Below are 21,100 nucleotides of genomic sequence, written 5' to 3'. Positions count from 1 at the left end.
AGAAAAAAAAAAAAAAAAAGGAAAAAATAAAAATAAACACCAAAAAAAAAAAAAAAAAAAAAAGAAAAAAAAGGAAAAAATCCAAACCACACCAAAAAAAAAAAAAAAAAAAAAATTCCTTCATATGAAAAAAGTGGTCCCTGGGGGGGGCAGTCGGGGGGGGCCCCGGTCTGGTGCTCGGGGGGGGCCGGGGGTCACAGTGCTGGCTGAGCACACAGACTGGGGGGGCCGGGGAATGGGGGGCACTGGGGGGGCACGGCCTGGACCCCCCCACTCATTGCCCCTGGGATTTATTGGGGGGGGGGTCTGCACCCATATGGGGGGGCCGGGCTGGTTCTGCCCCTCCAGACTCGGGGGGGGCACTGGGAGAATTGGGGGGGGGGGGGGGTCACACTCCCCCAGCCTGGGGGGGGCACAGCCCAGGGAACCCCCCCAGATACCCCAAATTTTGGGGGGCAGATTGGCACCACCTGCCATGGAGGGGAGTGGGGGGAGGGCACAGTGCCACGGAGCCCCCCCCCAAAAAAAATCTCAAAAAATCCCCCTCCCTATGTGGGGGGCAAAACACCCCAAAAATGCCCCTTTGGTGCCCCCCCCAGTGCCGGACCCCCCCCCCCCTCAGCACCGATGCCACCCTGGGGAGGGGGGGGGGGGGCTGCGGATGGGAATGTGGGGGGGGGCAATAAATGGGGTCCCTGCCCAGTTTGGGGGCCCCCAGTGCTGGGGGGGATTCAATAAATGGGGTCCCTGCCCAAAGGGGGGGGCTCCCATTGCTGGGGGGGGACATAAATGGGGTCCCAGCGGTTTTGGAGGAGTCCCCAATGCTTGGGGGGGGTCCCCAGTGCTGGGGAGGGGCAGTAAATGGGGTCCCAGCAGTTTTGGGGGGTCCCCAATGTTTGGGGGGGGGGTCCCAGTGCTGGAAAGGAGGGAGGGAAGGGGGCAGCAAATAAGTCCCGTGACTTATTCCTAATCATCATTATAATTTCTTTTTTTTTGGGGTTTTTTTTTTGTTTTTTTTTTTTTTTTCCTCCCGCGCTTTTTTTCCTGCTCCTTTTTAGTGTTCGTTTGGACAAAAAAAAAAAAAAAACAAAAAACCAAAAAATAAAAATAAAAAAAAATTTAAAAGGGGAGGGGGCGGAACCGGGCGGAGGAAAGGGGGGTGGGGGCGCTGAATGGGGGGGGGGTGACGGGGCGGGGCCGGGTGTGGGGGGGGCGTGTGTGTGTGTGGGGAAGGGGGGGGGGCAATCTGATCGTTTGATCGTTAAAATCAATGAATTAATTAATCAATTTGTTTTTTTTTGTGTTTTTCGGTGGCGGGTGAGGGCGGTCTGGCTGTCGGCGGCCTCGGCGCGGGGCTCACACGCTCATTGTCATGCTGGGCGAGTACTATAGAGAGAGCGGAGACACCACAGCGTTACCGGCGGCGGGGGCCGGGGCGGGGGTCCCGGCGGCGGGGATGGGGGGGGGGGCGCGCACACACACCCAGCGCTGCCCCCCCCCGGCGCCGCCCTCCTCATCCTCATCCTCATCCTCATCCTCATCCTCATCCTCATCCTCATCCTCATCCTCACGCCTCGCTCGGCCACGGCGCCCCTCCCGCCGATGCCGCCGGTGCCGCCGGTGCCGCCGGTGCCGGGGGTGACGCGATTCGGGGCGGGGGTCGCCAGTGCTGCGCTCTGCTCGCCGACCCCCCCCGCCCCCGGCCGCCGCCGCGCCCCCCCCGCGCCCCCCGCCCTCGCCGCCTGCCCCCCCGGGGGTGCGCGGGGGTCCCCGCCGGGTCCCTTACGCTGTCGCTTTGGAAGGGGTTTAGGAAATTGCCGCTCAGCTCGGCGTCGTCGCGAGGGGTCCCGGGGGGGTTGCTCAGGGCCCCCAAGTTACTGGGGGAGCTCTGGAGGGAGGGGGGACAAGAGTTAGCGCGGGGGGGGGGCATGGGGTGTGTGGGGGAGGGGATTAATGGGGTGGGGGAGTCACGGTGTGGGGGGGAAATAAATGGGGTCACAGGACATGGGGGAGCCCAAAAAATGGGGTCACAGTAAATAATGGGGGAGCCCAAATAAATGGGGTCCCAAATAAATGGGGTCACAGTAAATAATGGGGGAGCCCAAATAAATGGGGTCACAGTAAATGGTGGGGGGCAAATAAATGGGGTCACAGGACATGGGGGAGCCCAAATAAATGGGGTTTTGGTAAATGGAGTAACCCAAATAAATGGGGGTCACAGGACATGGGGGAGCCCAAATAAATGGGGTTTTGGTAAATGGAGGAACCCAAATAAATGGGGTCACAGTAAATAATGGGGGAGCCCAAATAAATGGGGTCCCAAATAAATGGGGTCACAGTAAATAAAGGGGGAGCCCAAATAAATGGGGTCCCAGTAAATTGTGGGGGGCAAATAAATGGGGTCACAGGACATGGGGGAGCCCAAATGAATGGGGTTTCGGTAAATGGAGGAACCCAAATAAATGGGGTGGTCACAGGACATGGGGAAACCCAAACAAATGGGGTCACACTAAATAATGGGGGAGCCCAAATAAATGGGGTCCCAAATAAATGGGGTGATCACAGGACATGGGGAACCCAAATAAATGGGGTCACAGTAAATAATGGGGGAGCCCAAATAAATGGGGTCACAGTAAATAATGTGGGAGCCCAAATAAATGGGGTCCCAAATAAATGGGGTGGTCACAGGACATGGGGAACCCAAATAAATGGGGTCACAGTAAATGGGGGAACCAAAATAAATGGGGGAACCCAAATAAATGGGGTCACAGTAAACGGGGGAACCCAAATAAATGGGGTCCCAAATAAATGGGATCCCAGGACATGGGGGAACCCAAATAAAGGGGGTCACAGTAAATAATGGGAGAACACAAATAAATGGGGTCCAAATAAATGGAGGAACCCAAATAAATGCCATCCAAGTAAACGGTGGGGGGTAATAAATGAGGTCCCAAAAATGGGGTGGACACAGGGGAACCCAAATAAATGGGGTCCCCATAAATGGGGTGGTCCCAGAACATGGGGGAACTCAAATAAATGGGGTCCCAGTAAATTGTGGGGGGCAATAAATGAGGTCCCAAAAAATGGGGTCCCAATAAATGCGGCCCCAAAAATGGGGTGATCCCAGTATATGGTGAGGGGCAATAAATGGGGTCCCAGTAAATTGTGGGGGGCAATAAATGGAGTCCCAAAAAATGGGGTGGTCCCAGTATATGTGGGAACCCAAATAAATGGGGTCCCCATAAATGGGGTGGTCCCAGCACATGAGGGAGCCCAAATAAATGGGATCCCAGTAAATGGTGGGGGACCCAAATAAGCGGGGTCCCAATAAGTGAGGGGCCACAGGCTCCCCAGCACATTTACCCCCTGTAAACGGGGTCCCAGTACATGGTGGGGGCAATAAATGGGGTCCCAGTAAATGGGGTGGTCCCAGAATATGGGGGAGCCCCCAAAAAACGGGATCCCAATGGATGTGGGGGGCTCCCAGTGCATTTACTGGGGTTCCCAGTAAAGGGGTCCCAGCACCCTGGAGATTCCCAACAAACAGAGCTCCCAGAACAGGGGGGACCCCAATAAAGGGGGGTGCCAGCAACGTGGGGGTCCCAGGGTCCCCAGCTCACCTTTGGCAGCCCGTCCATGTCCCCGGAGCCTGCCAGGGTGACAGAGGGGCATTAGTGACCCCCAAATTTGTGTGTCCCTAACCCACGCGTGTCCCCCAAACTGTGTCCCCAATCCTCCATAATCCACGTGTCCTTCTCAAACCACGTGTGTCCCCAAATTTGTGTGTGTGTCCCCAAATCTGTGTCCATGTCCCCAAATCCCTGTGTGTGTCCTCTCAATGTGTGTGTGTGTCCCCAAATCCCTGTGTGTGTCCCCAAATCCGTGTCCATGTCCCCAAATCCCTGTGTGTGTCCCCAAATCTGTGCCCGTCCCCAAATCTGTGTACACGTCCCCAAATCTGTGTATGTGTCCTCAAATCCCTGTTTGTGTCCCCAAATCTGTGTCCACAAACCCCTGTGTGTGACTCCCAATTTGTGTGTGTCCCCAAATCCCCGTTTGTGTCCCCAAATCCATGTCCATGTTCCCAAATCCTCATGTGTGTCCCCAAATCCCCGTTTGTGTCCCCAAATCCGTGTCCATGTCCCCAAATCCTCATGTGTGTCCCCAAATCCCCGTTTGTGTCCCCAAATCCATGTCCATGTCCCTAAATCCCCGTTTGTGTCCCCAAATCCCCGTTTGTGTCCCCAAATCCTCATGTGTGTCCCCAAATCCCCATTTGTGTCCCCAAATCGGCGTCCATGTCCCCAAATCCCCGTTTGTGTCCCCAAATCCATGTCCATGTCCCCAAATCCCCGTTTGTGTCCCCAAATCCCCATTTGTGTCCCCAAATCGGCGTCCATGTCCCCAAATCCCCGTTTGTGTCCCCAAATCCGTGTCCATGTCCCCAAATCCCCGTCTGTGTCCCCAAATCCATGTCCATGTCCCCAAATCCTCATGTGCATCCCCAAATCCCCGTTTGTGTCCCCAAATCGGCGTCCATGTCCCCAGATCCATGCGTGTGTCCCCTCAATCCATTCCCCCTCCCACCCCCGAGCCCCTCCTGCCTCAGGAGCCCACCCGGCCTCAGAAGGAGCCCCGGTCCCCCCGGGTTTGGGACTCTGGGCTGTCCCCGCTGTCCCCAGGGCTGTCACCCACCTAAGGACCCGTTCATGTGGTGCGGCTCCATGGCGCTCATCCCGCCCAGGGGCCCCTCGGCTCCGGGCCCCATGGGGAACTGCAAGGGAAAATGGGGGGGCTGAGGGAGCCTGGGGGACCCCGAGGGACCCCCGAGGGACCCCCGTCCCCGTCCCCAACCCTGTGTCCCCCCCAAGCCCCGTGTCCCCTCCGTGGCTCACGTTGGGCCGGCTCCCCGCGGGTCCCATGGGGTTCATCATGGTGTACATGTTCTCACTGGAGTTGGTGGAGTCTGGGGGGCACAGCACACGAGGGGGGAGTGAGTGTGGCACCCCCAGATCCCACTTATAGCCCCCAGTCACAGTCACATTCCCCAGATCCCAGTTATAGCCCCAAATCACCATCACAGCCCTAAAAATCCCACTTATAGACCCAAATCCCTATCACGCCCCGCAAATCACAATCACACCCCCCAAATCCCAATCACACGCCCAAAAATCCCATTTATAGACCCAAATCCCACCCAGACTCTCCCAAATCCCACCCAGACTCTCCCAAACCCCACTTATGCCCCCACATCCCAATCACACTCCCCCAAATCACAATCACGCCCCCAAATCCCACTCACACCCCCCAAATCCCACTCACATACATAAAAATCCCCCTTATACCCCCAAATCCCATTCATGACCCCCCCAAATCCCAATCATACCCCCCCCAAACCCCACTCACTCCCCCAAATCCCACTCATTCTCCCCCAATCCTACCCACACCCCCAAAAATCCCACTTATACCCGAAAATCCCAATCACACCCCCCAAAATCCCACTCACACCCCCCAAATCCCCTCACTCACCTCCGGGGCTGGGCAGGATGGGGGTACCAGGGGGGCCACCGCCCCCAGGAGGGCCCTGGAAGGGAAAAGGAAAAAGGAAAAATGGGGGGTGGGTTTGGGGGGGGTCACAGGGTCACTGCAGCCCCCCCGTCCCCAGCACTGCACCCCAATACTCACCACGTAATTGCCAGGGGATGAGGAGGAGTAGGCAATCTGGGGGGACAAAGGGGAGTCAGCACGGCGGGGACACGGGGGCAGCACCCCCATAGGAACCCCCCACCCCCCAAGGTATCTCCCCCTCCCCAAAATCCCCAAAATCCCCAAAACCCCAAACTTACGGAGTTGGCGTTGGGGTTGGGCCAGGGCCCGCGGCCACCGGGACCCCTGGGGAGGCAATGGGGACAGTGAGGGGGGGTCCTGCCGGGCCCGGGGCTCCCCCCACGCTGGGGGGGCTGTGGGGGGGGGCACGGGGGTCTTACATGTTCATGGCGGGCATCCCAGGGCCGGCCAGAGAGCTGGGGGGGGGGCGCATCCCGCTGCCGTAGCTCTGTGGGACCGGGGGGTCAGCGGGGCTGGGACACCCCTGCACTGTCCCCAGCCCCGCTGTGACCTCCGTCCCTGTCCCCAAAAGCCACCCCCATCCCTGCATCCCCATTCCCTGCCCCTGTTACCCCCATCCCCGTCCCCACCCATGTCCTTATTCTCGTTTCCCTGTCCCCATTCCCATCCCCATCCCTGAATTCCCATTCCCGTCCCTTTATCCCTGTACCCCATCCCTGTGTCCCCATCCCTGTGTCCCCATTCCTGTCCCACTGTTCCCATTCCCATCCCCATATCCTTGTCACCCTGCCCCCGTAACCGCTCCCACCCCTGCATCCCTGACCCTGCCCTATCCCAGTGCCCCACTATCCCATTATCCCAGTACCCCACTATCCCATCAGCCCAGTATCCCTGTACCCCAGTATCCCATTATCCCAGTGCCCCATTATGCCACTATCCCATCAGCCCAGTATCCCTGTACCCCAGTATCCCATTATCCTCGTAACCCATCATCCCAGTACCCCATTATTCCATCATCCCAGTACCCCAGTATATCCCATTATCCCATCATTCTATCATCCCAGTACCCCATTATTCCATTATCCCAGTACCCCATTATCCCAGTATCCCATTAATCCATTTTCCCATTACCCCACCATCCCAGTACCCCATTACCCCACTATCCCAGTACCCCATTATCCCAGTATCCCCCTATCCCAGTATCCCAGCACCCCAGTATCCCCCTACCCCAGTCCCCCCCTATCCCAGCATCCCTGTACCCCATTACCCCCCTATCCCTGTACCCCAGTCCCCCCTTATCCCAGTACCCCAGTACCCCCCTATCCCTGTACCCCACTGCCCCCTATTCCATACCCCAGTACCCCCAATCCCAGTACCCCATTGCCCCCCCATCCCAGTACCCCATTACCCCCCTATCCCAGTACCCCATTACCCCCAATCCCAGTACCCCATTGCCCCCTATCCCATACCCCAGTCCCCCCCCATCCCAGTACCCCATTGCCCCCTATCCCATACCCCAGTCCCCCCCTATCCCAGTACCCCATTACCCCCATACCCCAGTACCCCCCTATCCCTGTACCCCATTGCCCCCTATCCCATACCCCAGTACCCCCAATCCCACTACCCCATTACCCCCATACCCCAGTCCCCCCACCCCAGTCCCCCCACCCCACTGTCCCCGTACCTGCGGCCCCATGGCGGCCATGCCTCGGGGGGGGTTCATGCGCTGCATCGGGCCCCCCATGCCGGGATGCCCTGCACAGAGCGGGGAGGGGGAGCCGTGAGACCCCCAGAGCCCCCCCGAACCCCCGCTCTGGGCTCTGGGGGGGGCTCAGGGACCCCGGGGGACCCCAGACTCACCCTGAGCCCGCGCGGCCGGGTCCATGGCGTTGGGCAGCAGCGGCTGCGAGCCGGGAACGCCCACGGGGGGCTGCAGGGAGAGAGGGGGCACAGCGGGTCAGGGGGCTGGGGAGGGGCTGCACCCCTTTATCTGGGTGCCCCCCTTTGTTTGGGTGCCCCCCGTTATTTATTTGGGGAGGGGGCTCCGGCAGTGACCCCCTCACCTGGTTGGGCATCCGGAGCGGGGGCCGGGGGCCGCCGGGGTACCGGGGGGACATGAAAGGCTGCAAGAGAGAGAGAAAGGGGGTTCTGGGGGGTCAGCTGGGGTTTGGGGGGGTCGGTGTCACCATGGGGGGGTCCTGGGGGGGGTGGTGACCCCTGGGAGGAGCTGTGGGGACACAGGGGGAGGCTGTGCCATGGTGGAGGTGTGATCCCCCCACCCCCAAAACCCACTGAGGACACACAGACACACGGACACGGACACACATGACACGGACACACATGACACACAGACACACGGACACAGGACACACATGGACACGCGGACACACAGTCACACGGTCACAAAGACACACGGACACACACAGGACACACGGATACCTGGAAGAAGGCGGGGGGCACGGGACCCCCGGCCATGCCGTCCCCGGGGGGCAGGTTCCCCATCACCGGGCTGGGCGCCGCCGCCGCGCTCTGCGGGCACAGACAGACAGACGGACGGACGGCTCAGAGCGGGGCCGGGGGGTCCCCATCGCCCCCCGCGTCGCACCGAGCCCGGGGCCCCGCTCTGCCCGGCCCGGGGGGAGCTGTAAAGGGAAGGAATGCGGCGCTTTCCGCTCCTCCGGCCCGGCCCCGGCGCCACAAATGGTTCCAATTTGGAGCACGGAGGGGAAGGGGGGGCCCCAAGCCCCCCAAGGCCGGCGGGGATGGGGGGCCCGGGGTGCTTGCAGGGGTGGCGGTACCCACGGCATGGGGACAGCGATGGCCATGGTGACACGGGTGGCACCCGGGGTTGGTGGCACTGAGAGCTCAGGGACACCCAGATGGGGTCTGTGCCCCACGGGGGGGGTCCCAGGGCTGTGTCCCCTCCTGGGCACACCCCGGACACACCGCAGGGCCCGGCTGGGGGCACCGCAGCCCCCGGGGTGACGGCGCTGTCCCCCCACGGCAGGGACCCAGCGGGGCCCCCCCAGGCCGGGGATGCTCAGCACGGCTGCCATGGCAACAGGCGGGGGAGCTGCGGCTCCTCCTGCGGGCTCAGGGGCAGCAGGGAGCAATTGGGGTGGGGGGCACACGTGGGGGGGGTCTGGGGGCTGCTCCCCCCCGGGGGGACCCCAGACCCCGCTGGGGCGCAGCCGCTGCCACACCCACCCCGACAGCTGAGCCCAGGCCGGGCCCCCCCAGTTCTGTGGGGGACGCTCCGGGGGTCCCGACGTGCCCGGGGGGGCTGGGGGGAACACGGGGGGACCCCAGCCCCACGCCGGGACCCCCGGCTCAGCCCAGCCGGGCCCCGGGGCGGGGCTGGGGCTGCGCGGGGCACCCAGCGGGTGTGGGGGGCCCCGGGGCTCCCCCGGCCCCGGCAGGCGGCAGCGCCATGGCAACGCGGCCTGACCCGCGCCGCGTCCCCGGCGTCACCGGCACCGCACCGGCAGCAGCCTCATTAATTCCGGCACGGAAATGGGGAACCAGCCGGCTCTGCGCAGCCACGGGGCCGGGGGCGGCCGCCAGGGGACGGGGAGGGCTCCTGCTGCAGCCCCCGCGGCGCCAGCGCGGCCCCACAGGGCCCACGGGACCCACGGGAACCCACGGGAACCAACGGGACCCTCCGGGACCCCACAGGACCCAACGGGGGTCAGGGGATCCCTGGGGGCCAGGGGATGCCCATGGGCCCTGCGGGGTCCCGAGCCCAGGGGGCACCGAGGGTCCTGCAGCCCACAGAGTGCCCCCATGGCACCGTGGGTGTCCCCCCAGGGACAGGGACCCCGCTCCGCATCCTGCATCCCCTGGGGGCATCCTACACGGCACAGCACCCCACATCCTGTGGGGCTGTGGATCCCACAGCACCCTGGAGCAGAATCCTACAGCATCCCATAACATCCTGCATCATCCCATAACATCCTACATCACCCCAGAGCATCCCAGAGCATCCTGCATCATCCCACAGCATCCTACAACATCCCATAACATCCTACATCATCCCAGAGCATCCTACATCACAGAGCATCCCAGAGCATCCCATAGCCTCCTGCATCATCCCACAGCATCCTGCATCATCCCAGAGCATCCTACATCATCCCAGAGCATCCCAGAGCATCCTGCATCATCCCACGGCCTCCTGCATCATCCCACGGCCTCCTGCATCCCGTGGCACCCTCAGGATGGCCCAGAGCACCGTGAGCTCCACAGAGTCCCACAGAATCCTGCACCCTGTGGGGCTGTGGAACTCTGCACCATCCTGCATCCCACAGCATCCCACAGCATCCTCCTGCATCCCACTGCATCCCACAGGATCCTCCTGCATCCCACAGCATCCTCCTGCATCCCACAGCATCGCACAGCATCCTCCTGCATCCCACTGCATCCCACTGCATCCCGCGGGGCACGCATCCTGTACCATCCTGCATCCCACGGGCTCTGCATCCTGCACCACCCTGAACCCCCACAGCATCCCAGCGTGGGGGGGTCCCACTGAGCCCCAGCCCCACAGCAGCGACCCCCAGGACCCCGGCTGGGCACAGGGGACACCCCCAGGACCCCGGGTGGGCACAGGGGACACCCCCAGGGCCCCGGGTGGGCACAGGGGACACCCCCAGGGCCCCGGGTGGGCACGGGGGACACCCCGGCTGGCACCGTGCCCATGGTGTGGGGGGAATGGGGGGGATCCCTGTGCCCTGGGGGGGGGTGACAGAGGGGGATGGGCACGCCAGGGCACGCCGGGGTCCCCGGGGGGGGCACAGAGCCCGGCCCCCAGGGATTAACCCCCCCTCCGTGGCACCCTGTGCAATGGGCAAAGGGAAATAGGTCAGGCAGAGATCGGGGCCGGCACGGGGGGGTCCCGGCGGTGTGGGGGGGGGGTCGGCAGCGCACGGACCCCCCCTCGTGAGGCACTCACGTAGTCATGGAAGGCTTTGGCCTCGCTGGAATGCTCGCAGGTCTCGCGGCGGTCCGGGGCGGCGCAGTACAGATCCCAGAACACGCTGGGGACAGAACGGGGCGCGATGGGATGGGATGGGATGGGATGGGATGGGATGGGATGGGATGGGATGGGGTGGGATGGGATGGGATGGGATGGGATGGGATGGGATGGGATGGGATGGGATGGGATGGGATGGGATGGGATGGGACGGGACGGGACGGGACGGGACGGGATGGGGTGGGGTGGGATGGGATGGGATGGGATGGGATGGGGTGGGATGGGGTGGGGTGGGATGGGATGGGGGGCACAGGGTGAGGACCCCCCCCCGTTCACACCCCGACCCCTCCCGCCGTCCCCACAGCCCGGCCCCCCTCCCTCCGTCCCTCGGCCGGGGCCTCCCGGCTCCCGGCGCTGCTTTCCCCGCCTGTTTTCCCTGGAAACGGTCGCCACGGCCGGAGCCCAAATTCCTGCGACTTTACATCAGGCACGGCAGCATCCCGCCGTGGGGAGGGGGTCCCTGCCCGCGCCCCCCGCCCCGCGCTGGGGCAGCACGGGGGGCCCCGCGTGTCCCTGGGAGCCCCCCGGGTTTGGGGGTGCTGGCCGGGTGCCAATGAACCCCCCCTCGCTGCGTGCGTCCCCTCCCCAAATCACCAACCGATCGCTCACTGCCACCCCCGAGCCCCCCACCCCACAATTAACGCCCCCCCACATCCCCACGCCCTCCTCGGGGGGCTCTGCGAGGCCCCCCCAGCGCGGGGGTCCAGCCCCGGGGCCGGGAGCCCCCCCAGCCCCACTCCCGGTGCCAAATTGGATCCATCTGGAGGAGCCGGGCAGGGGGGGCCGCGGTGGGAGGGAAAGGGGGGGCCCCCAAGTCGCTGATGGGGAAAGCAGAGGGGCAGGGTTGTGTTTATGGGGTACGAGGGGATGTGGGGGGGGGAGATCCCAGACCCCCTCCCTGCTCCTCTGCCATGGGAATGGGGGGGATGCCCCCTCCCCAACCCCCCCAGCCCCCCACTCACCACCACCAGGAGTGCAGGAAGCCGGGGGGCTCCCCCAGCGTGATGTTCTTCTCCCATCGGATCTGCGAGGGGGACACGGGGGGGGTCAGCACCCCCAGGCAGGGACTGAGGGGCCCCAAGACCCCCCCGGGGTGGGATGGGGGGGTCTGGGGGCGCTGCCCCCCCCCCTTACCTCCGACAAGAAGGTCTGGGCGGATTTCTGGGCCCCCACGTGCAGCAGGTACTCGTAGACGTAGAGCGCCAGCCTGGGGGGACAGGAGGGGGACAGGGACAGGGTCAGGCCCTGCCTCCCCCTCGGTGACACCGGCACCCAACGGAGCCCGAGGGACAGCCAGGAGGGAGCCCCCCACCCGCAATTAGCGCGGGTTAATGAAGGAGCTTCGATGTCACCGCCCCGAGGGACCCCAGCGGCGGCACCGAGCGACTCCCGCCGGTGGCACCGAGCGACTCCCGCCGGTGACAGCGCCGGGGTGGCTCCAGGACAGGTGACACAGCCCACAGGATGCGGCTCGGGGCCCGGTGTCCCCGCGGAGCCCCGGGAGCAGGACCGGGACTCGCGGGGTCCCAGCCCCGGTGGGAGCAGCCCCCGGTGCCAGCAGCGCCCCGGGGAGCGGCGGGCACGGAGCGGGGACCGGGGGCGGCAGCGGCCGCGGGGCATCGGCAGCCCCGGGGCCGTTCCGGTGCCGCCGGCACGGCCGGGGAGGGCTCCCGGTGCCCTCAGGGATGCTGCGGACCGGGCACATCCCGGCTCCCGGTAGCGCCGGTGCCATCGCGGGGCACGGTGCCCCGGGGGATGGCACAGACCGGGGGGATCGCCCCGGCTCCCGGTGCCCCGGAGGATGGCACAGACCGGGGGGCACAGCCCCGCTCACGGCAGCCTCGGAGCGCTCCCGTACGCTGGCGGATGGCACGGAGCGCGGGGATCAGCCCGGGTCCCGGTGCCCCGGGGGGTGGCACGGTCGGGGAAGGGGCATCCCGGCCGCCGGTGCCCCCGGGGATGCCGCAGACCGGGGAGATCAGCTCGGTGCTCCCGCAGCTCCCGGTGCCCCGAGATGTGGCAATACCCGGAGGGCACATCCCGGCTCCCGTTAGCCCCGGCGTGATCGCGACTCCCGGTGCCCCGGGGGATGCCACGGACCCCGGCACATCGCAGCTCCCGGTGCCCCGGGGGATGGCACGGATCGAGGGGGATCATCCCGGCTCCCGGTGCCCCGGGAAGCCACGGACCGGGGGGATCATCCCGGTTGCCGGTACCCCGGGGAATGGCACAGATCGGGGGGAATCATCCGTGCTCCCGGTGCCCCCGCAGCTCCCGGTGCCCCGGGGGACAGCACGGACCGGGGGGATCACCCCGGCTCCCGGTGCCCCGGGGGATGCTACGGACCGGGGGCTCATCCCGGCTCCCGGTGCCCCGGGGGATGCCGCAGAGCGGGGGCTCATGCCGGCTCCCGGTGCCCGGCTGACCCCCGCCAGCTCCCGCTGCCCCGCGGCTGCCGGTGCTCCCCGGCGGGGCGGGGCCGGGGGGTCCGCCCGCCCCCCGATCTCCCCCCGCTTTTCCCGATCTCTCTCTCCCCCCCCCGTCCCTTCCCGCTCCGTCCCCGCTCCCCCGGCGCCCGCCCCGGCAAAAACTTCCGCGCCCCGGCCGTCCCCCGCCGCCGCCCGGCGCCGCACTCACTTCTCGCGGGCCTGGCCGTCCGAGGGCACGCCGGAGCCCTTGCCCTTGGCGTACATGGCGCGGCGGCGGCTGTCAGCGGCCCCGGGCCCGGCCCCGCGCGGCCCCCGCCGCCCCCGCCGCCCCCGCCGCCATCCCGGCCCGGCCCGGCCCGGCCCCGCCGGCTGCGGCCGCGCGCCCGAGGGGGAGCTTGAAACCGCCGCGCCCCCCCCGCGCGGCTGTTCCGGCAGCGCCGCCACCACCCCCCCCGCGCCGCGCGCCGCGCTTAAAGGGGCGATGGCGGCGGGGGGAGGCGGTGGGGACCGCGCCGAGGAGGGAGGGAGGGAGGGAGCGGGGAGGGGGACACACGGACACACGGACACACGGACACACGGACACACGGACACGGGGGGCGAGGGGAGTGGGCGAGGAGGGTCACGGGCACCGCGGGGTGGGCACAGGGGGCTCAGGGGGGCGAGGATGGGGCTGGGTGGGCGCGGGGACGCGGGGATGAGGAGTGGGCACGGACACGGGGGACGCGCGAGAGGGGGTGGGCATGGAGGGGCAGGGACACACGGGGGGTCAGGGACACGAGGGGCGTGGGCATCCAGGGAGGGGGCACACGAGGGGTCAGGGACACCAGGGGGTGAGTTAAAGGGGCAGTGACACGAGGGGACACGGGCACGGTGGTCGCGCAGGGACACGAGGGGGTGGGCGCGGACACGGCGGGTACAGGGGGAGGACATGTGGCGGGGCGGACACGGACACGAGGGCGTGGGCACGGAGGGACGCGGACAGGAAAGGGTGGGCACGGGCACGAAGGGGTGGACATGGGAGGGGGGACACCGGGGGACACGGGGGACACAGAGGGACACGGATGTGACACGGTGGACGCGGAGGCGATGGGGTGGACTTAAAGGGGCAGCGACACGAGGGGATGAAGGCAGGATGGTCGTGGAGGGACACGAGGGGGTGGCCACAGACACGCGACACAGAGGGACACGGATGTGACAGGGGACACGGTGGACGTGGACACGACGGGGTGGACACATGGGAGGGGTTGGGCATACGGGGACACGGACACGAGGGGGACGCACGGACACGGCGGGGGGACAGACGGACAGGAATGGGAGCAGGGAGTCACGGAGGGACTCGGACACCAGGGGGCGGACACGGACACGCTGTGACACGGGGGGGACACGGAGGGGACACGGAGGGGACACGGAGGGACAGGGATGGACACAGGGGGTGGACATGGAGGGACACGGACACCGGAGGGGGCTCGGACATGGTGAGGGGACACGAGCACGATGCACTGGGGACACTGAGCTGCAGACACGGGGAGGGGACACCGGGATGGGGACACCCACCCTGCCAGGGGACACAGCCACAGAGTCCCCCGGCTCCCACCGTGCCCCGGGGCCCCCTCACACTCGGGGGGTCCCTGTGCGGCCGGGGGGGGTCTGAGTGCCCACACGCGTGTCCCCCACCCCTCGGGTCACCGGGGTCACCGGGACACTCAGCCAGCGCGGGGGATGCTCAGCCCCCCAGGAAAGGGCCGGGGGTCGGGCAGGGGTCAGGGGGGGCTGACGTGAGGGTGCTGCCCCCCCCTCCCCGGGGCCGGCTACGCCCTGGCAGGGTGACACGGGACAGCCGGACCCGCCTGTTCCTCTTCCCCACACCAGGCAGCGGCGGCCGGAGCGCAGGCGAGTGGGGCTGCGGCGGCTGGGAGGGGGAAGGGGGGCAGGAAATGCCCCGCTGGGACCCCCGGGAGCTGCACAGCGGCGCTGGGCCGGGGGCCAGGCGGGGCTGCGCTGCTTTGCGCTGCGAGGGGCGATCGGTGGCAATGGGGGTCCTGATTCCCGTTTCCCACCAGGCTCCCGCTGCAGCGCAAGGACCATGGGGGGCCCCGCGGCCCCGCTGCTGCTGCTGCTGCTGCTGCTCCCCGTGACCCCCATCCTCCTGGTGTCCCCCTGTTTCCCTTTGATGCTGGACCTTTCCCCAGAGCTGAACCTGACCAGCAGGAGCAGCGGCTGCGCCGAGCTGGACTGGAGCCCGTTCCGGGGGCACCGGCGGCTGCTGCTGGGCCACAACGGCATCGAGGCCCTGAGCCCCTCGGCCCGCCTGGGCCCGCGGCTGGAGGAGCTGGACCTGGCCGGGAACCGGCTGCGGGAGCTGCCCCGCGGCTTCTTCAGCAACGCCACGGCGCTGCGGAGCCTGCGGCTGGAGGGGAACCCGCTGCCCGCCGTGCCCGCCGCCGCCTTCCAGCCCTCGCTGCGCTCGCTCAGCGTGTCCTGCCGCTGCGACGTGCTGGGCACCGTCCTGGCGCCCTGCGCCCGCGGGGGCATCCTCTGCCAGTGCCTCACCCCGCACGGGCATCCCTACAACGCCACGGAGTTCCACGGCCGCGAGTGCGGGCCGGGCGCGGGGCCGGTGGCCGCGCTGGTGGCCGGGCCGGTGGCCGCGGTGGCCGCGCTGGTGGCAGCGGCGGTGGCCGCGCTTTGGTGGCACCGGCGGAGGAGAGCGGCGGCCGCGGCGGGCGGCGGGGCACGGGGGAAGCAGGACCCCGCTGGAAGCGCCCGCCAGCCCCGCTACATCAGCCGGGACGCCCGGAGCACCGACGCCAGCGACGGGCCCGACTACGAGAACGTGTTCGTGAGCCCCGGCACGGCCCCGCCTGCCGGGCAGGGATCGGCACGGGCGTGGCAGGAGCCGCGATACAGGTGAGGCTCCGGCACCGGGAACGGGCGTTCCGGGAGTGTTCCACCCCTGGTGGGTTGTCCTGCCCTGTCCGGCCTCATCCTGCTCCATCCTGGGCTGAACCGGCCTCCCATCCATCCCTTTACATCCATTCCATCCATCCATCCATCCATCCATCCATCCATCCATCCATCCATCCATCCATCATCCATCCATCCATCCATCCATCCCTTTACATCCATCCATCATCCATCCATCCATCCATCCATCCATCCATCCATCCATCCATCCATCCATCATCCATCCATCCATCCATCCATCCATCCATCCATCCATCCATCCATCCCTTTCCATCCATCCCACCCCATCCCACCTCGTCCCATCTATCTATCCATCCATCCATCCATCCATCCATCCATCATCCATCCATCCATCATCCATCCATCCATCCATCCTTTCCATCCGTCCATCATCCATCCATCCATCCATCCATCCATCCATCCATCCATCCATCCATCCATCCATCCATCCATCCCTTTACATCCATCCCACCCCATCCCACCTCATCCCATCCATCCTTTTCCATCCCATCCATCCCATCCCATCCATCCTTTTCCATCCCATCCCGTCCCCATCCCACCCCACCCCACGCTGTCCCACCCCATCCTGTTCATCATTCCCACCTTTTCCCCCCGTTCCCCCCGTGCATTCCCCGTCCCAGCCCCCAGGTCCCGCTGCACGAGGATTATTTCCTGGAGAGCGCGGCCGATGCCGGGGACCAGCCCATCTACGCCAACACCCTGGGCCCCAGCGAGGACATCTACCTCACTCCTGACCCGTGAGGGGCCGGGGGGACACCGGGGGACACCGGGGGGACCCTCTGCGTCCCTTTCCCCCGGCCCAGAGGGGACGGGGACATTCCCCACGCGCCGTTCCCACGCACATCCTGCGGCAGTGCCTTTCGCGGGGTTTTTCGGGTTTTTCGGCAGCCCCGGCTCGCTCCTTCGCCCCGGTTCTCAGGCGGGGGTGGGGGCCGAGCTGACATTTCCTCCCGGGGCCGCGGCCACCGACCGCGGGGACGCCTCGGCCGCATCCGCCGGCAGCGGCACCGGAGCGGCGGGGCCGGCGGGAGCGGCGGGGCTGACCGCGGCCTCGGCTTCCCCTTCCCCTCCGAGCCCGGGGAGAGCTCGCCCGGGGCCGGGCTGGCGGTTGGGGACATCCGGTGCCACCTGCTCAATCTTCTCCTGCTAAATCTGCCGCTTTGGGGAACGAGAAAAAGCTCCTTTTTTAATCCTCCTGGTGAGACCCGTGGGGACGCGGGGACCCCATGGCTCGTCTGGGTGTCCCCCCAGTCCCTGGGAGGCTTCAGGGTGCCCCATTAAATGGTTTCATTATCTCTAATTACCCGCATAGCTCGTGGTCTGTGGGAAGCCCTGGGCAGGACGTGGGGTTTGCCTGGGGGTCCCAGAGTCTGCGTCCCCAAAGTGGGGGTCCCAGAGTCTGCGTCCCCAAAGTGGGGGTCCCAAGGGGGCTCCTGTCCCCAAAGTGGGGGTCCCAAGGGAGTTCCTGTCCCCAAAGTGGGGGTCCCAAGGGAGTTCCTGTCCCCAAAGTGGGGGTCCCAAGGGGGCTCCTGTCCCCAAAGTGGGGGTCCCAAGGGGGCAGACCCTCAGGAGCTCCTGTCCCCAAAGTGGGGGTCCCAAGGGGGTTCCTGTCCCCAAAGTGGGGGTCCCAAGGGGGCAGACCCTCAGGAGCTCCTGTCCCCAAAGTGGGGGTCCCAAGGGGGCTCCTGTCCCCAAAGTGGGGGTCCCAAGGCACCCAGAGCCAGGTGTCTCCAGTCCCTGTCCCCAGAGAGGCCATCTCAGCTTGCATCCCCCAGTCCCTGGCCCCCAAAATCCCCATCCCACCCCAGAGCTCCCACATTCCCCCTGCCCCAAGGCCCCCAGCAGGAGCTGCTGAGCCCGGGGCAGCCCCAGATCCCGCTGGAAGAGGGGACAGAAAGGAGCTGTGACAGCAGAGCCACCCCATGGGGAGGCCTTGGGGACACCGTGGGTGCCACCAAGCTCCCGGGGGGGTCCCCCCATCCCTTTGGAGGCACCTGGGAATGGGGCAATGGTCACCCCCAGGGTCAGAGCAGTGCCCAGGGCCCTTCCCAAGGACACAAACAGCCCAAAGGTCTCTGGGAGCAGTGCCCAGGCATTACTCACCTGCTGGCACTGGAAACCCCTGGGGATTTGCCAGCAAATCCATGTGGAGGCAGATCCCAGGGGAGCTGGGGGTCCTGGCAGAGCCCCCCAGGTGTGCAGGAGGAGCAGCACAACCCCTGTTACAATCACTTTATTCATTGTTATTACATCCTTTGGGTTTTATAGAAATATATAAAATAGAAAAATCACAAGAGCCCCTCCATCTTTCCCCCCCTAAAAAAGGGTGTTTTGCTATAAAATACAATAAGTTAGAAATAAATAACTGGGTTGCATAAATAAGTCTCTGAGCAGAGAAGAGGGTTTGGAGTGGGATATGGACACCTGGGCATGACCCACCCCAGCCCATCGGGGTCTCCTGGGTGGGAAGGACCCACCTGCTCAATAAAATACGGATTCAAATTGGAGAAGAGACAGAGGAACAGTTATCTTGGTAGAGAGGTCACAACTGGAGATGCTGGGGCTGGGCTGGGTGGCAGAGCTGGAGACCCCAGGGCTGAAGCAGAGCCAGGTCTGGTTGGAGTCACTTGGTGCCACAGGACCTGGATTTTGGGGTGCTGGAGCTGGAGACCCCAGGGCTGAAGCAGAGCCAGGTCTGGTTGGAGTCACTTGGTGCCACAGGACCTGGATTTTGGGATGCTGGAGCTGGAGACCCCATGGCTGAGCTCAGTGATGGATCCAGGGCTGGTGTGGAGTCACTTGGTGCCGCAGGACCTGGATTTGGGGGTGCTGGAGCTGGAGACTCCACGGCTGAGTGGTTCCAGGGCTGGAGATGAGTAATTCAGTGCCACAGGACCTGGATTTGGGGATGCTGGAGCTGGAGACCCCATGGCTGAGTGGATCCAGGGCTGGAGATGAGTAATTCAGTGCCACAGGACCAGGATTTGGGGATGCTGGAGCTGGAGACTCCACGGCTGAGTGGTTCCAGGGCTGGAGATGAGTAATTCAGTGCCACAGGACCCGGATTTGGGGGTGCTGGAGCTGGAGACCCCATGGCTGAGCTCAGGGTGCCCCAGGACGTGGATTTGGTGACGCCGCAGCTGCCAGGGTGGCCGTGCCCCCCCGGGACGGGCACAGCTGCAGCTGTCAGGCACAGTGGCACCCGGTGACCAGCATGTCCTCGAAGAGGCTGGACACCAGCCTGCCCTGGCCGTCCAGGTGCATCAGCACCATGGGGTCGTAGCCGGCGGGGACGCAGCAGGGCGGCGGCGCCGCCTTGGACAGGGAGTGCACCCGGGACTGGATCTGGGCGTGCATGCTGGCCGGTTTGTAGTTGTGCGGGCAGGAGCCCTCGCAGAAGCGCATGTGGTAGCTGCTGGGGGCCACCACCCAGTCGGCCCAGCCGATGTCCTGGAAGGAGACCCGGAGCGACTTCAGGCAGCACCTGCCGTCGCCCTTCCCGCACTCGTCCCGCAGCCCCCGGGCTCTCCGGGCCGCCCGGGCCGGTTTCTCCAGGGTTTGCACCTCCAGCTCCAGCGCGTTCCCCTCGGAGGTGGCCAGGGCTGCCGAGACGTCGGCGCTGAACTCCAGCTGCAGGCGCAGCGAGGGCTCGGGCCCGGCCAGCCAGGGCCGGATGGCTCCTGTCAGGTCCAGAACGAGGGAATCCCGCAGATCCTGGCTCTGCAGCACCTGCGGGGTGTCCCCAGCCCCCGGCAGGGCGGAGACGGTGACCCGAGGTGGCACCGAGGCGCCGGGAGGGGACAGCGGCCGCCGGAGGAGCTTCAGCTCCGCCCGCAGCACGCGGAGCTGCCGCTGGAAATGCGCGGTGCGGGACAGCAGCAGGCGGTAGCGGCGGGCACCGAGGGGCTCCCGCTGTCCCTGCGCGTCCCGCTGGCCTGCAGGGTCCTGGTGTCCCGCGGGGATGTCCAGCCAGGGCAGCACTGCGGGGACAGAGGCGACAGCTGATGTAAGAGACAGGAATTCCTCGTCAGCCCAGCCCTGGGATCAGCTCCAGCCTTTGCTTGCGGGGAATCACCCACACCCCGAGGGGTGCTGGAAATTCCGACACCCCATCCATTCCTGGCTGGAGCGTCTCAGCTCTCCCGGTGCCAGAAAAGGCGTCCCAGGACCCAGCCAGCCCCCGACCGTCCCCAGCCAGCCCAAGCAGCAGGAGGGGATTATTTAAATTAATTTAAATTTTAATATAAATTAACTTATTTAATTATTTAAACGCCCTCCCAGACGCAGACAAACCCCCGAACCGGGGCAGAAGCTGGGGATCGGGGGGGATGGCGCCCCACTTCCCCCTGCCGCTCACCCCCAAACCCCCCCAGCCGCACTCCGAGCCCCGAGCCGGCTGATCAAACCTTCCATCCCCAAACCCGCTCATTTCTCGTGGTTTCAGGCTCAGCGGCTCCTCCCCAGCTCCAGGGCGAAGGAAGGAGCGGGACAAGGAGCGCGGCACGGTGCTGCATGCCCGGTCATGTCCCGGGACAGCGGGGTGACATTCCCGAGGCCGGGACACGCTGGGACGTGTGGGGGCCATGAGGGCCGGGGGGTGACACCGAGCCGCGGCCACTTACGGGTGGGGGTCAGGCGGTGCAGCCTGGGCACGGCTCCCTCCTCTCCCTCCTCCTCCTCCCGGCTCCGGTTGCCCGCCAGCTCCGCCGCTGCCCGCCGGTAGAGCCGCTGCGCTCTCTGGATGCTCTCCGGGTCCGGCCGGTGCCGGATGGCGGGGGGAGCCGCCATCCCCAGCCGCTCCAGGATCGCCTTTTTGACGGCCTCCAGCTGCAGCCTGTCCTGGTCCCACGCGTGGGGCCGGCACTGCGCGGCCCGCAGCAGCAGCAGGAGCTGCAGGCAGGTGAGGGCGGCGATCCGCGGCATCGCTCCCCTCATGGGCATCCTGCGGGGATCCGGGCCGGGATTCCCAGCTCCTCTGCAAGGGCCGGACGTGCTGCTGCCGGCGGGGCTGGCGGGGCAATGAATGAAGAGGAGCAGACCTGACTTTATAGGAGCCGAACTTTGCCCGCCCTCCCCCGAGGGTGACGCC

General features: G+C 65.8%; 3 protein-coding genes across 3 annotated transcripts; 1 reads left to right on the top strand and 2 right to left on the bottom strand.

Annotated features, from left to right (window-relative positions):
- Positions 1 to 1,238: 1,238 nt before the first annotated feature.
- SSBP4 (single stranded DNA binding protein 4) lies at positions 1,239 to 13,326 on the bottom strand. Its single transcript, XM_058040761.1, has 17 exons — positions 13,235 to 13,326; positions 11,732 to 11,804; positions 11,560 to 11,621; positions 10,517 to 10,601; positions 8,008 to 8,097; positions 7,632 to 7,691; positions 7,429 to 7,498; positions 7,253 to 7,323; positions 5,988 to 6,055; positions 5,847 to 5,892; positions 5,686 to 5,721; positions 5,530 to 5,584; positions 4,896 to 4,966; positions 4,696 to 4,774; positions 3,621 to 3,649; positions 1,787 to 1,888; positions 1,239 to 1,386 (listed from the first exon to the last, which is right to left on the bottom strand). Exons 1-17 carry the CDS (start codon positions 13,288 to 13,290, stop codon positions 1,357 to 1,359), a joined length of 1,083 nt encoding a protein of 360 aa, XP_057896744.1. The 5' UTR covers positions 13,291 to 13,326; the 3' UTR covers positions 1,239 to 1,356.
- On the top strand, positions 13,289 to 16,752 carry LRRC25 (leucine rich repeat containing 25). The gene is made up of 3 exons (XM_058040782.1): positions 13,289 to 13,305; positions 14,896 to 15,933; positions 16,632 to 16,752. Exons 1-3 carry the CDS (start codon positions 13,289 to 13,291, stop codon positions 16,750 to 16,752), a joined length of 1,176 nt encoding a protein of 391 aa, XP_057896765.1.
- Positions 16,753 to 19,197: 2,445 nt separating this feature from the next.
- Positions 19,198 to 20,934, bottom strand: GDF15 (growth differentiation factor 15). The gene is made up of 2 exons (XM_058040781.1): positions 20,634 to 20,934; positions 19,198 to 19,991 (listed from the first exon to the last, which is right to left on the bottom strand). Exons 1-2 carry the CDS (start codon positions 20,932 to 20,934, stop codon positions 19,198 to 19,200), a joined length of 1,095 nt encoding a protein of 364 aa, XP_057896764.1.
- Between the last annotated feature and the right edge of the window lie 166 nt (positions 20,935 to 21,100).

The sequence above is a fragment of the Melospiza georgiana genome, chromosome 26 (genome assembly GCF_028018845.1).
Source record: "Melospiza georgiana isolate bMelGeo1 chromosome 26, bMelGeo1.pri, whole genome shotgun sequence".
NCBI lineage: Eukaryota > Metazoa > Chordata > Aves > Passeriformes > Passerellidae > Melospiza > Melospiza georgiana.
The sequence above is the reverse complement of the archived record's forward strand: the minus strand, read 5'-3'. Positions and strand labels throughout refer to the sequence as shown.

Excerpts from the sequence above, each read along its gene's own strand:
- LRRC25 (XM_058040782.1), top strand. Across the intron at positions 15,934-16,631 it reads TGGCAGGAGCCGCGATACAG|CCCCCAGGTCCCGCTGCACG; the intron begins GTGAGGCTCCGG and ends TCCCCGTCCCAG.
- GDF15 (XM_058040781.1), bottom strand. The coding sequence starts at position 20,934 with ATGCCGCGGATCGCCGCCCTCACCTGCCTGCAGCTCCTGCTGCTGCTG. Across the intron at positions 19,992-20,633 it reads GCACCGCCTGACCCCCACCC|TGCTGCCCTGGCTGGACATC; the intron begins GTAAGTGGCCGC and ends CTGTCCCCGCAG.
- SSBP4 (XM_058040761.1), bottom strand. The coding sequence starts at position 13,290 with ATGTACGCCAAGGGCAAGGGCTCCGGCGTGCCCTCGGACGGCCAGGCC. Across the intron at positions 4,967-5,529 it reads CATCCTGCCCAGCCCCGGAG|ACTCCACCAACTCCAGTGAG; the intron begins GTGAGTGAGGGG and ends TGTGCCCCCCAG. Across the intron at positions 1,387-1,786 it reads ACCCCTTCCAAAGCGACAGC|TACTCGCCCAGCATGACAAT; the intron begins GTAAGGGACCCG and ends CTCTCTCTATAG.